The sequence below is a fragment of the Lolium perenne genome, chromosome 5, assembly GCF_019359855.2.
Source record: "Lolium perenne isolate Kyuss_39 chromosome 5, Kyuss_2.0, whole genome shotgun sequence".
Lineage (NCBI taxonomy): Eukaryota > Viridiplantae > Streptophyta > Magnoliopsida > Poales > Poaceae > Lolium > Lolium perenne.
Genome location: NC_067248.2, coordinates 10,252,199 through 10,270,037, shown reverse-complemented (window position 1 = coordinate 10,270,037; position 17,839 = coordinate 10,252,199). Strand labels below are relative to the sequence as shown.

Below are 17,839 nucleotides of genomic sequence, written 5' to 3'. Positions count from 1 at the left end.
GGCGCAGGTCGGCGGCGCGGCTCGCAGGCGGAGGTCGGCGGCGCAGCTCCCGGGCGGAGGTCGACGGCGCAGCTCGCAGGCGGAGGTCGGCGGCGGGGCTCCCGGGCGGAGGTCGACGGCGCAGCTTGCAGGCGGAGGTCGGCGGCGGGGCTCCCGGGCGGAGTTCGGCGGCGCCTTCCACTGCCGCCGGCCAGCCTTGCCGCCCTCCACTCCTCCACTTCCTTTAGGTTTCGTCGGGGGCGGGACGAGCAGGCACAATTTGGGGACGAGCGGGCACAATTTGGGTCACGAACGGGGTGGTTGGCCTCCAAATTGACCGAGCTCTGTTTAAAAAAAAAGTCTGTATACAGTATCCTACGTACAGCACACAGTATACATTTATGTATTGCAGAAAAATGGCATAAGTAAAAGTATTGGATAGTTAGAGTGGCATATCCTCAAGTCAAATTTTTGTAATGGCATATGTGCAATCTGTGGAATAGAGAGTGGCATAAAACCAATTTACCCAACATTAGATAGTATACATAGACCAGTGTATTAAGCAAAATAAATAAGAGAAATAGAAGAAACAATATTTATTTGGTGTATGTGAGAGGCTATGAATACGGTCCTCTCGATAAGTATGTACAAACCAAACTGTGGCACATATTATAAGGTTTTTCCACATAAACACCGAAATTTAAGAGTTATAGTTTATAGTTTATAAGGAAAAAAAAAGGGGGGGATGACACTATTCATTCGAAAATTGGCATTACTATTTGGTCAAGAATATCAAGCATTACTTCTGCAATTTCTTGCACCGTATAATTGAAGAAACAGATAAATAGTTGATACATCCATATGAAAAATAATGTTGCTAATGCATAAATGATTATTCAAGATGAACACCTTGCATTATTTATACATGAACATCATCGTAGTCTCCTTGCATTGCTCTATGCCTCCGTTAGGACAAATTGTTGAAAGGTTGAGAATTAGTAGGAGAAGCTTACTAAACATAAGAGCAAAATCAGATGGTCAAATGGTAAGCATATATCGAGAAGACAAAAATGATGTTATTAACCTTTAAAGAAAAATGTGTAACTCCAAACATAACTTGCATATACTCATACAGACTTGATGTACTGAATTAAATAAACAATTTACGTATGCATGTTGTAATTGAGCAGTGAGGCAACAACTCATCAGCCTATAAAAGTTGTAAACTGAAGTTAACCGAACTATAAAATAATTCATGCAAAGCTGTACTGGCGACTCTCAACTGGCTCCTTATTTTTTTGGAATAAAGATCCAAAGCTGCGCCTAGTCCTTATAGGTGGTAACTTGAAGCATATCTCATGCCACAAAGAGCTGCAGCCTATTTGATAGTGATATAAAGAAACATTTTCAATAAACGCCATCAATATGATCTAACATGAAGAATATTTATGGCCGAGGCAATGTATAATACAGCGCATATGAGCCCTGGTGGACTTGAAAGTTGGAATATGTGGTCCACTGAATGCATCGTTAGTTGCTCTTGCTGTTGAGTGCAATACTTTTTTGAAGAAAATCGCAGAACAGAGGGAAGTCAAAGCTTAGTCATCTCCACCTAGAATTATTACCTAGCTGGTTTCTCTGTTATCTGAAAGTTGAAATCGATAGCTGCGAGACGATGCTAAAGAGATCCAGTAGGGAGACTGAAACATCAGGCAAAGCAGTACCTCAGCTTGTTGGGCATATTTTTTTCTTGACGATGTGACACAACTTCATTGGAAATCCATTACGGAGATTTGAAGATCATGCCACTAGTGGAAAACAGGCCATTTGATCCGGGTGGTTAACGCCTTTTGTCGCGGGCGGCCAGCCGCGACAAGAGAGGCGCGACAAAAGGGTCCACCTTTTGTCCCGGGTCTCTTACGACCCGCGACATAAGGTCCACCACGTGGCAGCCGCGGGGCGCGCAGGGCACAGGCCCTTTTGTCGCGGGCCGTATTACCACCCGCGACAAAAGGCCCTCTACGTGGCGCGCGCACAACGCTGCTGCTTTAGGGTTTGAGGGGTGCAGCACCCCTCCCCCGCCACCGACCGCCTGTTATTTCATTTTTTTCGTTCGAAAATAAAAGTTGCATATATTTGTACGCTACTAGAAGTTGTACACGCTCATTCATTATATATATATAGATCGATCAAACAAATATTGGAAGCAAAAGTCGATTCCCCTTACACATATTCGTAGATTCCCTACATATATACATGGAGCTCACGATCGACAAGCGGTACTAACGACCGTCTATTTGGAGGTAGAGCATCTATTTGGACTAAACAAGCCTTTGTTATTTATTACTTCTCTAACCAAAAGTCCCACCAATTCCTCCGCGATTCCTAGTGCGTGTTCCTTTGGTTGGAGTCTGTCCCGCATGAAGTCGACCTATATACGAAAATGAGATGAGTATGACTATATCAGTCTTGATAACGAAATATTGATGATAATAAATAAAGTTGTGAATGTTATTGCTTACGTCGAATTTATTTTTGTTCTGCTTCTCAGTGGTTAACATGTGAATGGACTCGCAAACGTAGTATCCACATAGATTCGTCCCTTGTGGCTGCTGGGGGCACGGTACAGGAGTAAATGTTAGCTTCTTTGCAAAGTTAATCTCCTTATGATGATTCTTCAAAGCTTGCCAAGCCCTGCCAGGCAAAAGAATGATTGAATGAGTGGAAAATTAATTGATATCTCACGAAAGATAAAGCGCGGCGATGAAGGAAATTACACTTGGAGCAACTTCTGCAAGTCCTGGAACCCGTCCACGCCTCTACTCAGTGGGTCTTTTACTTCAACTATTCCCTTATCAGGTTGAATGTCTAGTAGAATCCAGTGGAAGCTGCACATGTTATGCATATACGTCAGGAATTACACTTAACATCGAGTAAGAAAAATTGAATGTGCATAAAAGATCATTAAGACTCTCACTCGTAGTTGTAAGGAAACAATATTGAATCACAGAAATATTGCTCCCCCAAAAACCTTAGTAGGTTTCCCCCCGTTTCTTCGTGTTTATGCTTCACCGTTTCAACATGTATTTTATCTAGGTCAATAAACCCAACATTGATAATATTATTACTTTTGCATTCACTGATCTTCAGTCTGCATAAGAGAACACATAAGATATAATGAGTATATATATGCAATGAAAACGAACATGAACTGAATGAAAATGAATATCGGACCGCAATGCACCACATATCGGACATTTATTCAAATTCTCGTACTTCTCACCGCGGTAGAGGATACAGTCATTAATGCATGCATGTATCTTCTGCACATCTAATCCTAGAGGGCAGACAAGCTTCTTTGCTTCATATGTACTGACGGGCAATTCATTATTTCTTGGAAACAGCTTCTTTAATATTATCATCAATTTCTCAAATCCAGAGTCAGTCACACCGACCTCTGCCTTCCATTTCAGAAATTCCAATATGCTACCCAGCTTTCTATGACCATCTTCACAACCTGGGTACAATAATTTGTGGTGGTCCTCTAACATCTTGTCGAACTGTAACCTCTCCTTATCCGTGCCACAGTCTCTTCTTGCATCAGAAATGGCCCGACGAAGATCATCATCAACAGGATCATCTGATGCCTGTTCTTCACCTCCTTCTTCTTCATTGTCGTCCATTGCGGTATCAAAGCATTCAGAGAACATAGATCGGTACTTGTCATCATTATCTTCTTCTTCATCGCCGTCTTCCATCATAACCCCTTCTTCTCCGTGCTTGGTCCAAACATTATAGCTGAACATGAATCCAAACCGAAGCAGGTGGCTCTTAATGTCTCTTGAGCAAGAGTAATCCTTCTCGTTCTTACATTTTAGACATGGACAGCACATAAAACCTTGCTTCGACTTGTTGGCCTCGGCCACAAGCAGGAAAGAATTCACGCCCTCTCTGAAAGCGGGAGCACATCGGTTACCGTACATCCATGGATGACTCATCTGCATCATAAGTACAATTATATATGTATCAGATGCAATCACCTTGCTAAAATTAGTATTGTACGGACTATGCATATATATATAGTCGAGAAAATAGTTGCTAACCTTTTAGGATCAAAAAGAGGAGAAATCTTATCAAATAAAACCAAGTGGCATCCCTCTCACAAGCATTCCATCAAACACCTCTTGTGCACATGTAGAAAAAATGAGCTAGCATACACCTCCACCTTCACCACCAAGGAAAAAATGAGGTGGGGGTGGCTGGCTGCTTCTATATATATATAGGCATGGCCCTTTTGTCGCGGGCCGTATTACGACCCGCGACAAAAGGGGTGCCGACAGGAGGCGCCAGCCCTCAGACCCCTTTTGTCGCGGGTCGTAATACGGCCCGCGACAAAAGGGCGCGACAAAAGGCCCTGCCCGCTCCACATGGTTTCGGGGCGACGTGGCCAGGCCATTTGTCGCGGGTGCAGGCGCGCCCGCGACAAAAGACTCCCACGGAAGCCCTGTTTTCCACTAGTGTGCAGTTGTTGGCTTGCTGCACTTCACTTGCCTGGCGATCATGGGAGAATGGAGGTGAATAGTGGGAGCACGGCAGGGGAAGGCATAATCTTATAAAAATTCGGCATCATTCTATCGTAGCTTTATCTGAAAAACTCAGTCCATACATCACAAAATTTAGCATAGTAGCGCGAAAAAGTTCAAGAGTTGTGCAGAATATACCTCGAGCTAATTTAAGAGGAGGAGATTAGAGTATGCTTACCGATTGAAGAATGTGATGTGCACTGTCCGTCGATGATGGTTTGCAGACCGAGAAGTCAATGAATGGAAAGAATATACAGCAATCAAATTGAGAAGCCATGAAATCCAAAGAAAACCTGAGAGCCTCAGGTAGCAGTAGACAAAATCCAATAGTATCGTGTGCTGGTGTGCAGGTGTAGAACGCCGAGCGTTTTCCCAGCCGGAGATCAACCTGCCAGATAGGGAAGATATTGTTGAAATATTGGGCCTACACTTAGTGGCCCATACTAGATTTCAGATTTTTCTATAAATCTCAAAGCCCATATAGTGGAAGCTTTGTGAGTTTGAGCCCAAGTTGGTGGCAGCTCACTATGGAGTGGCAAGAGGTGGGAAGTTTAGTCCCACATGGAAAGTTGGGAGGAAGTTAGACCACCTTATAAGGTGGGTTGTTCCACCACTAGTAAGTGAGTGAGAATAAGAGTGCTACACGCGCGCGCTCCTCCTCCTCCTCGCTCGCTCGACTCGACTCGACTCGACTCGACTCGACTCGCGCGCCGCGCTCGTGGTGAGTGGATTGAGCCTCGAGCCGAGACTTTCCCACGTTGCCTAGGGTTTCCCGAGCCTATATAATCTCTTGCCCGGCTACCACAGAAAGATACTGAATACACGAGTTAGGGTTTCCACCTCTCTCTGCTTGTGCCGCCATCGTAGCCTACTCCATCCCGCTCGCTGACGTGCATCGGCGAACGGGAGAGCAGGTCTCCAGAACCACTCGTCCTTGCGATCCTATACGGGAGAGGGCGAATTAGGTTTTTGGGAAGCGCTCTGCGCGACTGCTCAAGCTCTTCATCACGGGTCGCCTTCCGTCCAAGTCGGGCGGTGCTGCCTACAGCCATCTACTTCGACCCGTCGTCCCCGTCGTCAACAACATTGTCATCAACAACGTGTACCATTTGCGCTGCTGCTACTCATGTTGATTAATGCATCTAGTATGTTTGAGTTTCACATGTTACTAGTTGCTGCCATCATGTTTTATATTCTGGAATTAATCATGGAAATTGTGCCTAATTATCCAACAATCCAAAAACCTAATTGTAGGTAATTTCCTGAGTTAACAATCGCTGGTTTTTCTGATGCACTGAGGCCGGATAAGTTTACCGGTGTGCACTTTAAGAGGTAGCAGTATAAGGCCATGCTCTGGCTTACTCATCTGAAAGTGTTCGAAGTTACTGATGGTTTACCTGAAGGAACTATATCTGACCAAGATCAGAACAAGTTCAAGGAAAACAATAATCTCTTCGTCGGATGCGTTCTAAGTATTCTTGCTGATCGTCTGTGTGATGTGTACATGCACATAACAGATGGTAAAGAGCTCTGGGATGCACTGAATGCTAAGTTCGGTGCAACCGATGCAGGCAGTGAACTGTACATCATGGAGAGCTTCCATGACATCAGGATGGTTAACAACCGTTCTGTAGTCGAACAAGCTTATGAGATACAGTGCATTGCGAAAGAGCTTGAACTCCTTAAGTGTGCCTTACCTGACAAGTTTGTGGCTGGATGCATCATCGCTAAGTTGCCCCCTTCATGGAGGAAATTTGCCACAACTCTCAAACACAAGAGACAGGAGATATCAGTTGAAAATCTGATAGCATCTCTTGATGTTGAGGAGAAAGCTCGGGCTAAGGATAATACTGAGAAAGGAGAGGGTCAGTCTAGCGCCAACATGGTGCAGAAGAAACCCTACAGCAAGAACAAAGGGAATAACAAGCCCTCCTTCAATAAGCCTATGAAGACTACAACCTTCAAGAAGAAGAAGATGATAAACAAAGCAGATCTGAGCTGCTTTACATGTGGAGAGACTGGCCACTTTTCTAAGGACTGTCCAGAGAGGGCAGACCGCAAGAAAAAGGCGAGGCAAGTCAACACGGTGACCGCTAGCAATGCTGATGGGTACGGTAATCTCTTTACTGTTCTTTCGGTATTTCAATCTCCATGTTGGTGGATTGATACAGGTGCTAATGTTCATGTGTGTGCTGACATATCCATGTTCACTTCTTACCAGGTCGCTCGGGATTCTTCCGTCTTGATGGGGAATGGGTCACATGCTTCTGTTCGTGGTGTTGGCACGGTAGATCTGAAGTTCACTTCGGGGAAGATCGTGCAGCTGAGGAACGTGCAGCATGTCCCTACTATGAACAAGAATCTCGTGAGCGGCTCCCTTCTATGCAGAGATGGGTTTAAGGTTGTTTTAGAGTCAAATAAAGTAGTTGTTTCCAAGTTTGGACAATTTATTGGTAAAGGCTATGAGTGCGGAGGCTTGTTCCGCTTTTCGCTTTCTGATTTCAGTAATAAGTCTGTGAACCATATATGTGGCAATGTTAGTGATGATACCAGTGTTTGGCATTCTCGTTTATGTCACATTAATTTTGGTTTAATGTCACGGCTATCCAGTTTAAGTTTAATTCCGAATTGCACCATTGCCAAAGGTTCTAAGTGCCATAGTTGTGTGCAATCAAAGCAACCTCGGAAGCCTCACAAGGCGGCCGAGGAGAGAAACTTGGCACCTCTAGAACTCATACATTCTGATCTATGCGAGATGAATTGTGTGTTGACAAAAGGTGGAAAGAGATATTTCATGACATTGATTGATGATGCGACTAGATTTTGCTATGTTTATTTGTTGCGAACTAAAGATGAAGCTTTAGACTACTTTAAAATTTATAAGACTGAAGTTGAAGATCAACTAGAGAGAAAGATCAAGCGTCTTAGGTCGGATCGTGGTGGCGAATATTTTCCTAAAATCTTTGATGAATTCTGTGAGGAACATGGCATTATTCATGAGAGGACGCCTCCCTATTCACCCCAATCAAACGGGGTTGCCGAGAGGAAAAACCGCACGCTGACTGACTTGGTGAATTCCATGTTAGCCACTGCTGGTTTATCAAAAGCATGGTGGGGGGAGGCTTTATTGACTTCATGTCATGTCCTGAATAGAGTTCCTAACAAGAATAAAGATAAAACCCCTTACGAGGAGTGGGCTGGGAGAAAACCATCACTTTCGTATTTGCGCACATGGGGATGTTTGGCGAAAGTCAATATTCCAATTACTAAGAAGCGCAAACTTGGACCAAAGACAGTGGATTGTATCTTTCTAGGTTATGCTCCTCGGAGTGTAGGATATAGATTTTTAGTAGTTCAATCCGAGGTACCTGATATGCATGTTGATACTATTATGGAATCTCGTGATGCAACATTTTTTGAGAATATGTTTCCTACGAAAGATATGCATAGCATTGCTAGAATTTCTACTGAGATAATTCCTGAGTCCAGTACATCTAATGAGTATTTTGAACAATCACATGAGAATGTTACTGAGAAGGATGACAATGAAGCTCCTAAACGGAGCAAGAGATGAAGGATTGAAAAATCTTTTGGTGATGATTTCATTGTGTACCTTGTGGATGATACTCCCACGTCCATTGCAGAGGCATATGCATCTCCAGATGCAGATGACTGGAAAGAAGTTTTCCATAACGAGATGGACTCGATCCTTTCTAATGGAACTTGGGAGCTATCAGAACGACCCCATGGATGCAAGCCTGTGGGCTGCAAATGGGTGTTCAAGAAGAAGCTAAGACCTGATGGTACTATTGAAAAGTACAAGGCGCGGCTTGTAGCGAAAGGCTACACACAGAGAGAAGGCGAAGATTACTTCGACACCTATTCACCTGTCGCTAGAATTACCACCATTCGAGTACTACTATCCATGGCTGCCTCCTATGGTCTTATCGTTCATCAAATGGACGTAAAGACAGCTTTCCTTAATGGAGAGTTGGAAGAGGAAATCTATATGGATCAGCCTGATGGGTTTGTAGTAAAAGGTGAAGAAAGAAAGGTGTGCAAGTTGCTGAAATCTTTATATGGCCTGAAACAAGCACCTAAGCAATGGCATGAGAAGTTTGATAGAACTTTAACTTCTGTAGGCTTTGTTGTCAATGAGGCTGACAAGTGTGTTTACTATCGCTATGGTGGGGGCGAAGGTGTTATACTATGTTTGTATGTGGATGATATTCTGATCTTTGGTACAAACATGAGAGTAATACACGAGGTCAAGTATTTCTTGTCAAAGAGTTTTGATATGAAAGATCTGGGAGAAGCTGATGTGATTCTGAACATCAAGCTGATTAAGAACCAGAGTGGGATTACTCTAACGCAATCCCATTATGTTGAGAAGATTTTGAGCCGGTTCGGCTATATTGATAGCAAGTCTTCTCCAACACCTTATGATCCCAGTGTGACACTACGCAAGAACCGTAGGATTTCCATAGATCAATTGAGATATTCTCAGATCGTTGGCTCACTCATGTACTTAGCTAGCGCGACTAGACCCGACATCTCTTTTGCTGTTAGCAAGTTGAGTAGGTTCATGTCAAACCCGGGTACTGATCATTGGCATGAACTTGATAGGGTCATGCGCTACCTATGTGGTACAATGAGTTATGGGATTCACTATTCAGGGCACCCAGCTGTGCTTGAAGGATATAGTGATTCGAATTGGATCTCAGATGTAGTTGATCTGTATGCCACAAGTGGGTATGTATTTACCTTTGGAGGTGGCGCAGTATCATGGAGATCTTGCAAGCAAACCATATTGACGAGGTCAACTATGGAAGCAGAACTTACTGCTTTAGACACAACCACTGTTGAATCAGAATGATTGCGTGAGCTCTTGATGGACTTGCCTGTGGTTGAAAAACCTGTTCCGGCAATCCTTTTGAATTGTGACAATCAAACTGTAATTGTCAAAGTGAACAATTCTAAGGATAACGCGAAGTCATCAAGACACGTCAAGAGACGTTTGAAGTCTGTCAGGAAATTGCGAAATTCCGGAGTAATAACTGTTACATATATTCAAACAGACAAAAACCTGGCAGATCCCTTTACAAAGGGACTATCACGTAATGTGATAGAAAGTGCATCGAGGGAGATGGATTTGAGACCCGTTGATGTTACGCCATAGTGGTAACCCAACCTTTGTGATCGGAGATCCCGTGAATTAGGACCTGGGAAGAACAAACTAGTGGTTTAATTGAGGAGAGTATTATGTAACCCTCTCTATGTGAAGATGCACAACTCTCAATTGTTGTAAGGCAGGTTGGCAACAAGCCTTAATGTGTTTATGTTGGCTATATTAGCAAAGATGCTGTCCTACAGAGCATTCTTTAAATAACACACCTATATGAGTCCGATTGTTAAACGTTGCAATCTATGAGATTTTGGGTGATCTCTAGTAAACTCATGAAGATACCACGAAGTATGACGCATATGCTTCACCCGCGGGGTAGGCTACTGGCAGCCATGTACTGGTCATGACTTTGAGTGAAACCCTGTTCACGCAAAACTTGCAATTCAAGGCTTAGTCCATTGTTCAAGTGTGAATGGATGTAGCTTAAGGTTCTAGGCGGAAGTTCAACTTAACAGTCTCCGCTGAAACACTGGTATATAAACAAGCAGCGAGTATTGGTAAATCTCTAAATGGGGATTTGAGATCTGGTGGGGGATTGTTGAAATATTGGGCATACACTTAGTGGCCCATACTAGATTTTAGATTTTCCTATAAATCTCAAAGCCCACATAGTGGAAGCCTTGTGAGTTTGAGCCCAAGTTGGTGGCAGCTCACTAGGGAGTGGCAAGAGGTGGGAAGTTTAGTCCCACATGGAAAGTTGGGGGGAAGTTAGACCACCTTATAAGGTGGGTTGTTCCACCACTAGTAAGTGAGTGAGAATAGGAGTGCTACACGCGCGCGCTCCTCCTCCTCCTCCTCGCTCGCTCGTCTCGACTCGACTCGACTCGACTCGACACGCGCGCTGCGCTCGTGGTGAGTGGATTGAGCCTCGAGCCGAGACTTTATCTGTAACCGACTCGAAACGTTCGTGCGACGTGGGCGAGGCCCACGTTGCCTAGGGTTTCCCGAGCCTATATAATCTCTTGCCCGGCTACCGCAGAAAGATACTGAATACACGAGTTAGGGTTTCCACCTCTCTCTGCTTGTGCCGCCATCGTAGCCTACTCCATCCCGCTCGCCGACGTGCATCGGCGAACGGGAGAGCAGGTCTCCGGAACCACTCGTCCTTGCGATCCTGTACGGGAGAGGGCGAATTAGGTTTTTGGGAAGCGCTCTGCGCGACTGCTCAAGCTCTTCATCATGGGTCGCCTTCCGTCCAAGTCGGGCGGTGCTGCCTACCGTCGTCTTCAATGCCGTCTACTTCGACTCGTCGTCCCCGTCGTCAACAACGTTGTCATCAACAACGTTACATCATCTGCTACACCTCCACCGCCACCTCCACCAGATCGGTACGTGCGACATATCTCGATCTGCTTAGCGATGGATGTTGTACCGTTTGCGCTGCTGCTACTCATGTTGATTAATGCATCTAGTATGTTTGAGTTTCACATGTTACTAGTTGCTGCCATCATGTTTTATATTCTGGAATTAATCATGGAAATTGTGCCTAATTATCCAACAGATATAGGGTGATTTAGGGATTGTAAGAAATTATAGTAGCAATTAGGATTGGGAGCGGTTAGGTACCAACGCGGAGGCCGCTAGGCGTTGTGGCGGCTCGAGCAGTCTGCCGTGATTGCTGTGGATGCGGATGGCATCATGATCTACTTTTTAAGCTGGAGGCAACGGCGGCGACGGTTGAGCTCCATTGTGCAGTTTTCACTCGTTTAATGCTCGGATTTATCAGGTGTTTGATGAGCACTAACTCGCAGTGCCACATTAGTGGGGAAGGAGGACGGACTCTGGCGGCGGCGGAGGAAGACGAACATAGTTTCAGCAGTTGCTTCCTTTTTTTTTTAGAAAATAGCCTGCTGATTTAGGACGAACGTAGCGGTCGACCATGAAGTTTGCCAGCGGACGGAAGGATTTGTAGCCCATTCGGGAGTCCACCAACGGAGCCCATGTCTTTGGCCCATGTCAGTTCCAAGTCTGTCTTACAGCCCAGTTCGGTCTGAAGAGACGGAAATGAAGGCGGCACAAAGCTTTGCGGACGTGGTAAAGGAAATTGGGGTGACGTGGCTTCACCACAAACCAGGAAAATCTGCTAGTGGAGGCTTTCTGTTTAGAGATAAAAGATTCCAGCGAGAACCCCTCTCGTGTTACCACCTGACTGGAGTGACTGACACAAAAGCCTGAGACTGGAACTTACTTCCAATCGCCTCATACACTAGGTCGGCGAGCGTTGTTTTGCCCATACCGGTCGACCCATAAATGAATGCATTTTTTAGCTCATCCATTGGTCTGGCCATACCCACCGGTGTTGTCTCGCCTTCGCCGACGAGGTGTTGGATGAGCTCATCCCTTGGTCCAGCCATACCCACGAGCTCTGATGCATCCTTGCGGAGAAACGGAGCTCGAGGCTTTGCAGGACCGGAGTCGGTGGTGGCTAATTTTCCCCATGACAATGAACTTGAGAGAGCCTTCTTCCACTTGGTGCGACACCTCCTTGACACATCACTAGATCGTTTCTTGAAATCGTGGAAAGGGCTTGCTTTAATCTTGGTCTGTACGAGCCGCTTGTTGCTGAGGTTACGCTCCAATCTGAGGATGAAGTCGACGATAGCGTCGTCCACATCGTCGGCAAGATCCAATGCCTCCATCTTCAACGCCTTTGATGCAGCATCCAGCTCCTCCCTCTCCCATATGTTCCAGAGGATGGAATGCACGGGCTTGAGCTTAGACATGATGAACTTGACGTCCCTCCGAGTACGCCACCGAATCTTGTACTCACTGCCCAGCAGAGCAGAAAGCTTGGCGATGACAGGCCCCAAGGACCCCGTGGCAGCAGTCACAGGAGAGTCCTCCATGTCTTCCCAGTGAAGACGAGACTTTCCCCGCCAGCAGCTTCCCGGCGAGCTCTCCATGTCTTCTCTCGGCGAGGATGTGTTGTATGTTGTGAGTTGTGTCTAGGCTTGAGCCACGAACGTATTTCTTCCGATTGCTTGGTTTACCCATATTCGTATTTTAAACTAGTTGTCACGATTGGGATCAAAGCCAGTTTGAGCTATCAAACGTATAGGCAGCGTTACCCTAACAAGGGCCGCATCATGGCATTATATATGGGAGACATACAAGGAGTCCGGCACCTATACAAAGGTGTATTCCGGATACAATACAAGTTACAGAGACCTATACATGTACAGCTGGACAACTACTTTAACACTCCCCCTCAATCATAACTTATCTAAGTTAAGATTGCGTCGAAACGTTGCTAGCTGCGACACAGACAGTGACTTGGTAAAATCATTAGCCACCTGATCTCCAGAAGGAATAAATCGTATGTCCAAAAGTCTCCGAGCCACCCTCTCACGAACAAAGTGATAATCCACTTCAATGTGTTTAGTCCGAGCATGAAACACTGAATTAGCAGAAAGGTATGTAGCTCCAATATTATCACACCATAAACATGCCACTCGATCCTGTGACACACCCAATTCAGCAAGCAAACTTTGCACCCATATAACTTCAGCTGTAGCATTGGCCAGTGCCTTGTACTCAGCTTCAGTGCTTGACCTAGACACTGTAGCATGTTTTCTAGCACTCCATGAGATCAAATTGGACCCCAAAAAACACAGCAAAACCGTCTGTAGATCTTCTGTCATCAGGACACCCAGCCCAGTCAGCATCCGAGAAAGCACTGACAGAAGTAGACAATGACTTACTCAACCGCAAGCCAAGAGCTGTAGTACCTCGAAGATATCTCAATATGCCCTTCACGGCTGTCCAGTGAACAGTAGTTGGTGCATGAAGAAACTGACAGACCTTATTAACAGAGAAAGCAATATCAGGTCTTGTCAAAGTAATGTACTGCAATGCACCCACAATACTTCTGTAACGAGTAGAATCTTCACTACTCAATAGCTCACCATCAACCACAGACAGTTTTTCATACACTGATAAGGGAGTATCAACATGCTTGCAGATCTTCATGTTTACACGATTAAGCAAATTATTTGCATATTTTTCTTGCGAGAGAACAATACCATCATGTACTTTATGCACCTCAATACCCAGAAAATAATGCAACGGCCCCAAATCCTTCAAAGCAAAGGCAAGACCAAGATCATGAAGGAGAGCATCAACAGCCTTCTCTGATGAACTAGCAACAACAATATCATCCACATAGATCAACATAAATATAGACACTCCCCCTTTGTTGTAGAAAAACAGAGAAGTATCAGCCTTTGAAGCAGAAAAACCAAGACAATGAAGCTTGGAACTGAGACGAGAATACCAAGCTCAAGGTGCCTGCTTCAACCCATATAGAGCCTTGTCCAATTTGCAAATATATCCCAACTTCTCTTCATAACCAGGAGGCTGCCGCATGTAGACCTCTTCTTCCAGAACACCATGGAGAAACGCGTTCTTCACATCTAGTTGTCGAAGGTGCCAATTACGAGACACCGCAATGGAGAGCACCAAACGAATAGTCGGCGCCTTCACCACAGGGCTAAAAGTGTCCTCGTAGTCAATGCCATATCGCTGCTTAAAACCTTTAGCAACTAGATGCGCCTTATATCGATCAACTGATCCATCAGCCCGACGCTTTACTTTATAGACCCATTTACAATCAATGACATTCTTACCAGCACCAGATGGAACCAAGTGCCAAGTGCGATTGCTTTTCAACGCCATATACTCCTCATCCATTGCAGCCTTCCACTTAGGATCCGCAAGAGCTTCACGAACGCCATCTGGTTCGCCAGTACTGCTATAATTCGCAAAACGAACACGATCATACCGAACGCGACCATCAGTAACAATTTTTGGCTGAGAAATACCACTCTGAAGCCGTGTATGCGGACGACTGGGAGCAGAAACAGCAGGAGCAACAGGCGCAGCATCCGCAGACGATCCAGAGGAGACAGGTGATCCGGACAAACCAGCCGCAGACGATCCTGTAGACGACCGTGTGTCCGTGCTGGTGGCCACAGAAGATCCGGTAGAGGGGACATCGGGCGGGAAATTCTCCGCGCGTGGTCCAGCCGCGGATGGAGCAGACGAACGGGAGGCCGCCACCTGGGACGGGGCCACGCCTGGCGCTGGCGGGGGACGATCCGACACTGATTGCGTCGCCGATCCCGAGGGCGATCCGCCTGAGCCCAATGATTGGGCAGAATCTTCATTGGAGTTCGTGCCAGAAGTAGAAAAATCACCAAAAGAGTCCCCTGAAACAGAATTTTGCACTGATTCCTGTACAATAGACTCAGCAGGAACAGGGTTAGCAGGATTAGCGTCAGCATTAAACTGTATATCATTCCCCTCATGATCATGCATATGAATAGGTTGCAAAGAGGTTGGTAGAAGAAGAATTTCTGATTTTAGTTGTGCACCGGCATTGGAGTGAAGAGAGGCAAACGGAAAAACAGACTCATCAAACACAACATTGCGAGAAATATACACCCGACCAGAAGATATGTCAAGACATTTGTAGCCTTTGTGCTGATTACTATATCCAAGAAAAGCACATTGCTTGGAGCGAAACTCGAGCTTTCGCCTATTGTATGGGCGAAGATTTGGCCAACAAGCACAGCCGAAAATCCGTAGAAAAGTGTAGTCCGCTTTATGACCAAAGAGGCGCTCAAGAGGTGTATGAGATTGGATGACTTTACTAGGAAGCCGATTGATGAGATAAACCGCCGTAAGAAAAGCCTCATCCCAAAATTTAAGTGGCATAGATGCATTGGCAAGAAGAGACAAACCAACCTCAACAATATGTCGATGTTTACGCTCAGCTGGGCCATTCTGCTGATGAGCATGGGGACAAGACACAAGGTGAGAGATTCCTACTTGCTGAAAGAAAGAATTCAACTTTTGATACTCACCACCCCAGTCAGTTTGCATAGAAATAATTTTCTTATCAAAGTGTCGCTCAACAAGCTGCTGAAAATCACGAAATTTCTGAAACACATCAGATTTATTTTTCAAGAGATATATCCAGGTGAACTTGCTATAATCATCAATGAAACTAACATAATATTTATATCTTCCAACAGAAGCCGGGGCAGGACCCCAGACATCAGAAAATACAAGTTCAAGAGGAAAAGTAGACACACTTGAAGACTTAGGGTATGGTAACTGATGACTCTTAGCCTTTTGACAGGCATCACAAACTAATTCCTTAGACTCACTAAACGGAATATTACTATCTCGAAGAATTTGATGAACTACACTTGAAGCTGGATGACCTAGACGCTTATGCCAGAACGAAGAGGAGGACTTGGTGACTCCATGAGCTTGCCGACCAGGAAGAGATGATGATGGCTTCGGCATTGGGTAGAGACCTCCAACGCAGTTACCTTGAAGAAGAATTTCGCTCGTGTCCTGGTCCTTAACAAAGAAAGAATTAGGCCAATACTCAACAAAAGCATGATTATCTGTGGCTAGATGACTAGTGGATAAGAGACTCTTTGTGGCTTCTGGAACATGTAGAATGTTTTTGAGATGCAAATCATGATTAGGGGTATGAAATACAGAATGACCAATGTGACGTATGTCCATACCTGCACCACTAGCCGTGTGTATCTGCTCATTGCCATTGTAACGATCCCTCACATGCAGTTTTTCTAGCTCACTACTGACATGGTCAGTCGCCCCAGTGTCGCTGTACCAATTGGTGTCAACGCCATATGAGCCAGAACCATAGGCTGCACCTGCCGATTTGTCAGGACCCCTGTAGTTTTTCTGAAACCTCTTCCAGCAGTTCAAGGCAGTATGTCCCTGTTTGCCACACACTTGACAGATTTCATCGCTTCGTCCTCCTCCTCCAAAGGAGCGATTTCCCTGTGGGTTGCGGCCACCGCCATTGCCACGGCCACCTCTGTACCCACCACGGTAACTGTTATTGCGCTGATCATATCCACCGCGCTGATCACGATACTGGTACTGCTCCTGATCGCGATACTGGTACTGCTCCTGATCGCGATACTGATCCTGGTAGTGTCCGCGTCCTCGGCCACCATTGCGACCACCACGAGTCGCGGCATTGACAGAAGCTCCATCACCAGTTGTTCGAGCCTCCATCCGAGACTCATATGTCATAAACTGTGTGTAAACATCACTCAAACTCACATCTTTCTGTGCCTTAAGCAAGGCATTGATGACAGCAACAAATCCATCATACTCGTTGTCGAGTCCAGCAAGGATGTAGGAGATTACATCCACGGTATCCATAGGTTTACCGGTAGCAGCCATCTCATCGGAGAGACCCTTGATCTCATCCAGGTACGCCTGTCCAGTCTTGTCTTCCTTGCGACATTGATTGAGCTTGGTTCGGAGATGCACCACTCTGGACTGAGATTGGGCTGCAAACATCTCCACCACAGCTTTCCAGACCGCTGCGGACGTTGTGAGTCCAACCATCTGCGTGAGGACTTCCTTTGCCATATTCCTGACCAGAAACCTTAGAACGGTTTGGTCATGCGCAACCCAGCGCGTGTGTTCGGGATTGGGAATCGTCACCTCAACCCCATCGCTGTCTTTGGCCTTGATCATCTTCTCTGGCTCCGCCGAAGAACCATCCAGGAACCCAAATAGCTGGGCTCCACGAATCTCAGGGAGAACCTGAGTTTGCCACAGAAGGAAATTATCCCGGGTCAGCTTCTCCGAGATGGCAATGTTGAGAGCCGCCGCGCCTGTCGATGAAGAGGAAGACGCTGAGGACGACATGACGCCTGCAAGCTTGCGGCGACGAAGAACCGAGGCGAACTCGACGGGCGACGGTCTGCGGCGATCTCGGCGGCGGCGATCTAGATGTGATTGGAAGAACTAGGCTCTGATACCATATCAAACGTATAGGCAGCGTTACCCTAACAAGGGCCGCATCATGGCATTATATATGGGAGACATACAAGGAGTCCGGCACCTATACAAAGGTGTATTCCGGATACAATACAAGTTATAGAGACCTATACATGTACAGCTAGACAACTACTTTAACATGAGCTTCTTATTTGTTTATTACTCTGATGAGAACTGTTAGATGGATATATTTGTATATTGTAGTTTTCTCATATGTTAGGGGGCTTCCTGCATATTTGCACCTGTACATGTA

At 45.7% G+C, this 17,839-nt stretch overlaps 2 protein-coding genes across 2 annotated transcripts; both read right to left on the bottom strand.

Annotated features, from left to right (window-relative positions):
- Window positions 1-4,777: 4,777 nt before the first annotated feature.
- Window positions 4,778-12,697, bottom strand: LOC127298993 (disease resistance protein PIK5-NP-like). The gene is made up of 2 exons (XM_051328863.2): window positions 11,314-12,697; window positions 4,778-4,950 (listed from the first exon to the last, which is right to left on the bottom strand). The coding sequence occupies exon 1, from the start codon at window positions 12,648-12,650 to the stop codon at window positions 11,886-11,888; it is 765 nt and encodes a 254-aa protein (XP_051184823.1). The 5' UTR covers window positions 12,651-12,697; the 3' UTR covers window positions 4,778-4,950; window positions 11,314-11,885.
- A 623-nt stretch (window positions 12,698-13,320) lies between these two features.
- LOC139831398 (uncharacterized) lies at window positions 13,321-17,454 on the bottom strand. Its single transcript, XM_071820666.1, has 3 exons — window positions 16,261-17,454; window positions 14,035-14,979; window positions 13,321-13,968 (listed from the first exon to the last, which is right to left on the bottom strand). Exons 1-3 carry the CDS (start codon window positions 17,452-17,454, stop codon window positions 13,321-13,323), a joined length of 2,787 nt encoding a protein of 928 aa, XP_071676767.1.
- Between the last annotated feature and the right edge of the window lie 385 nt (window positions 17,455-17,839).

Coding starts and splice junctions, on each gene's coding strand:
- LOC127298993 (XM_051328863.2), bottom strand. CDS start 12,650: ATGGAGAGCTCGCCGGGAAGCTGCTGGCGGGGAAAGTCTCGTCTTCAC.
- LOC139831398 (XM_071820666.1), bottom strand. CDS start 17,454: ATGTCGTCCTCAGCGTCTTCCTCTTCATCGACAGGCGCGGCGGCTCTC. Junction 14,980..16,260: donor TACGTCACATTGGTCATTCT/GTATTTCATACC, acceptor TCTATTGTACAG/GAATCAGTGCAAAATTCTGT. Junction 13,969..14,034: donor CTCTATATGGGTTGAAGCAG/GCACCTTGAGCT, acceptor TCTGCTTCAAAG/GCTGATACTTCTCTGTTTTT.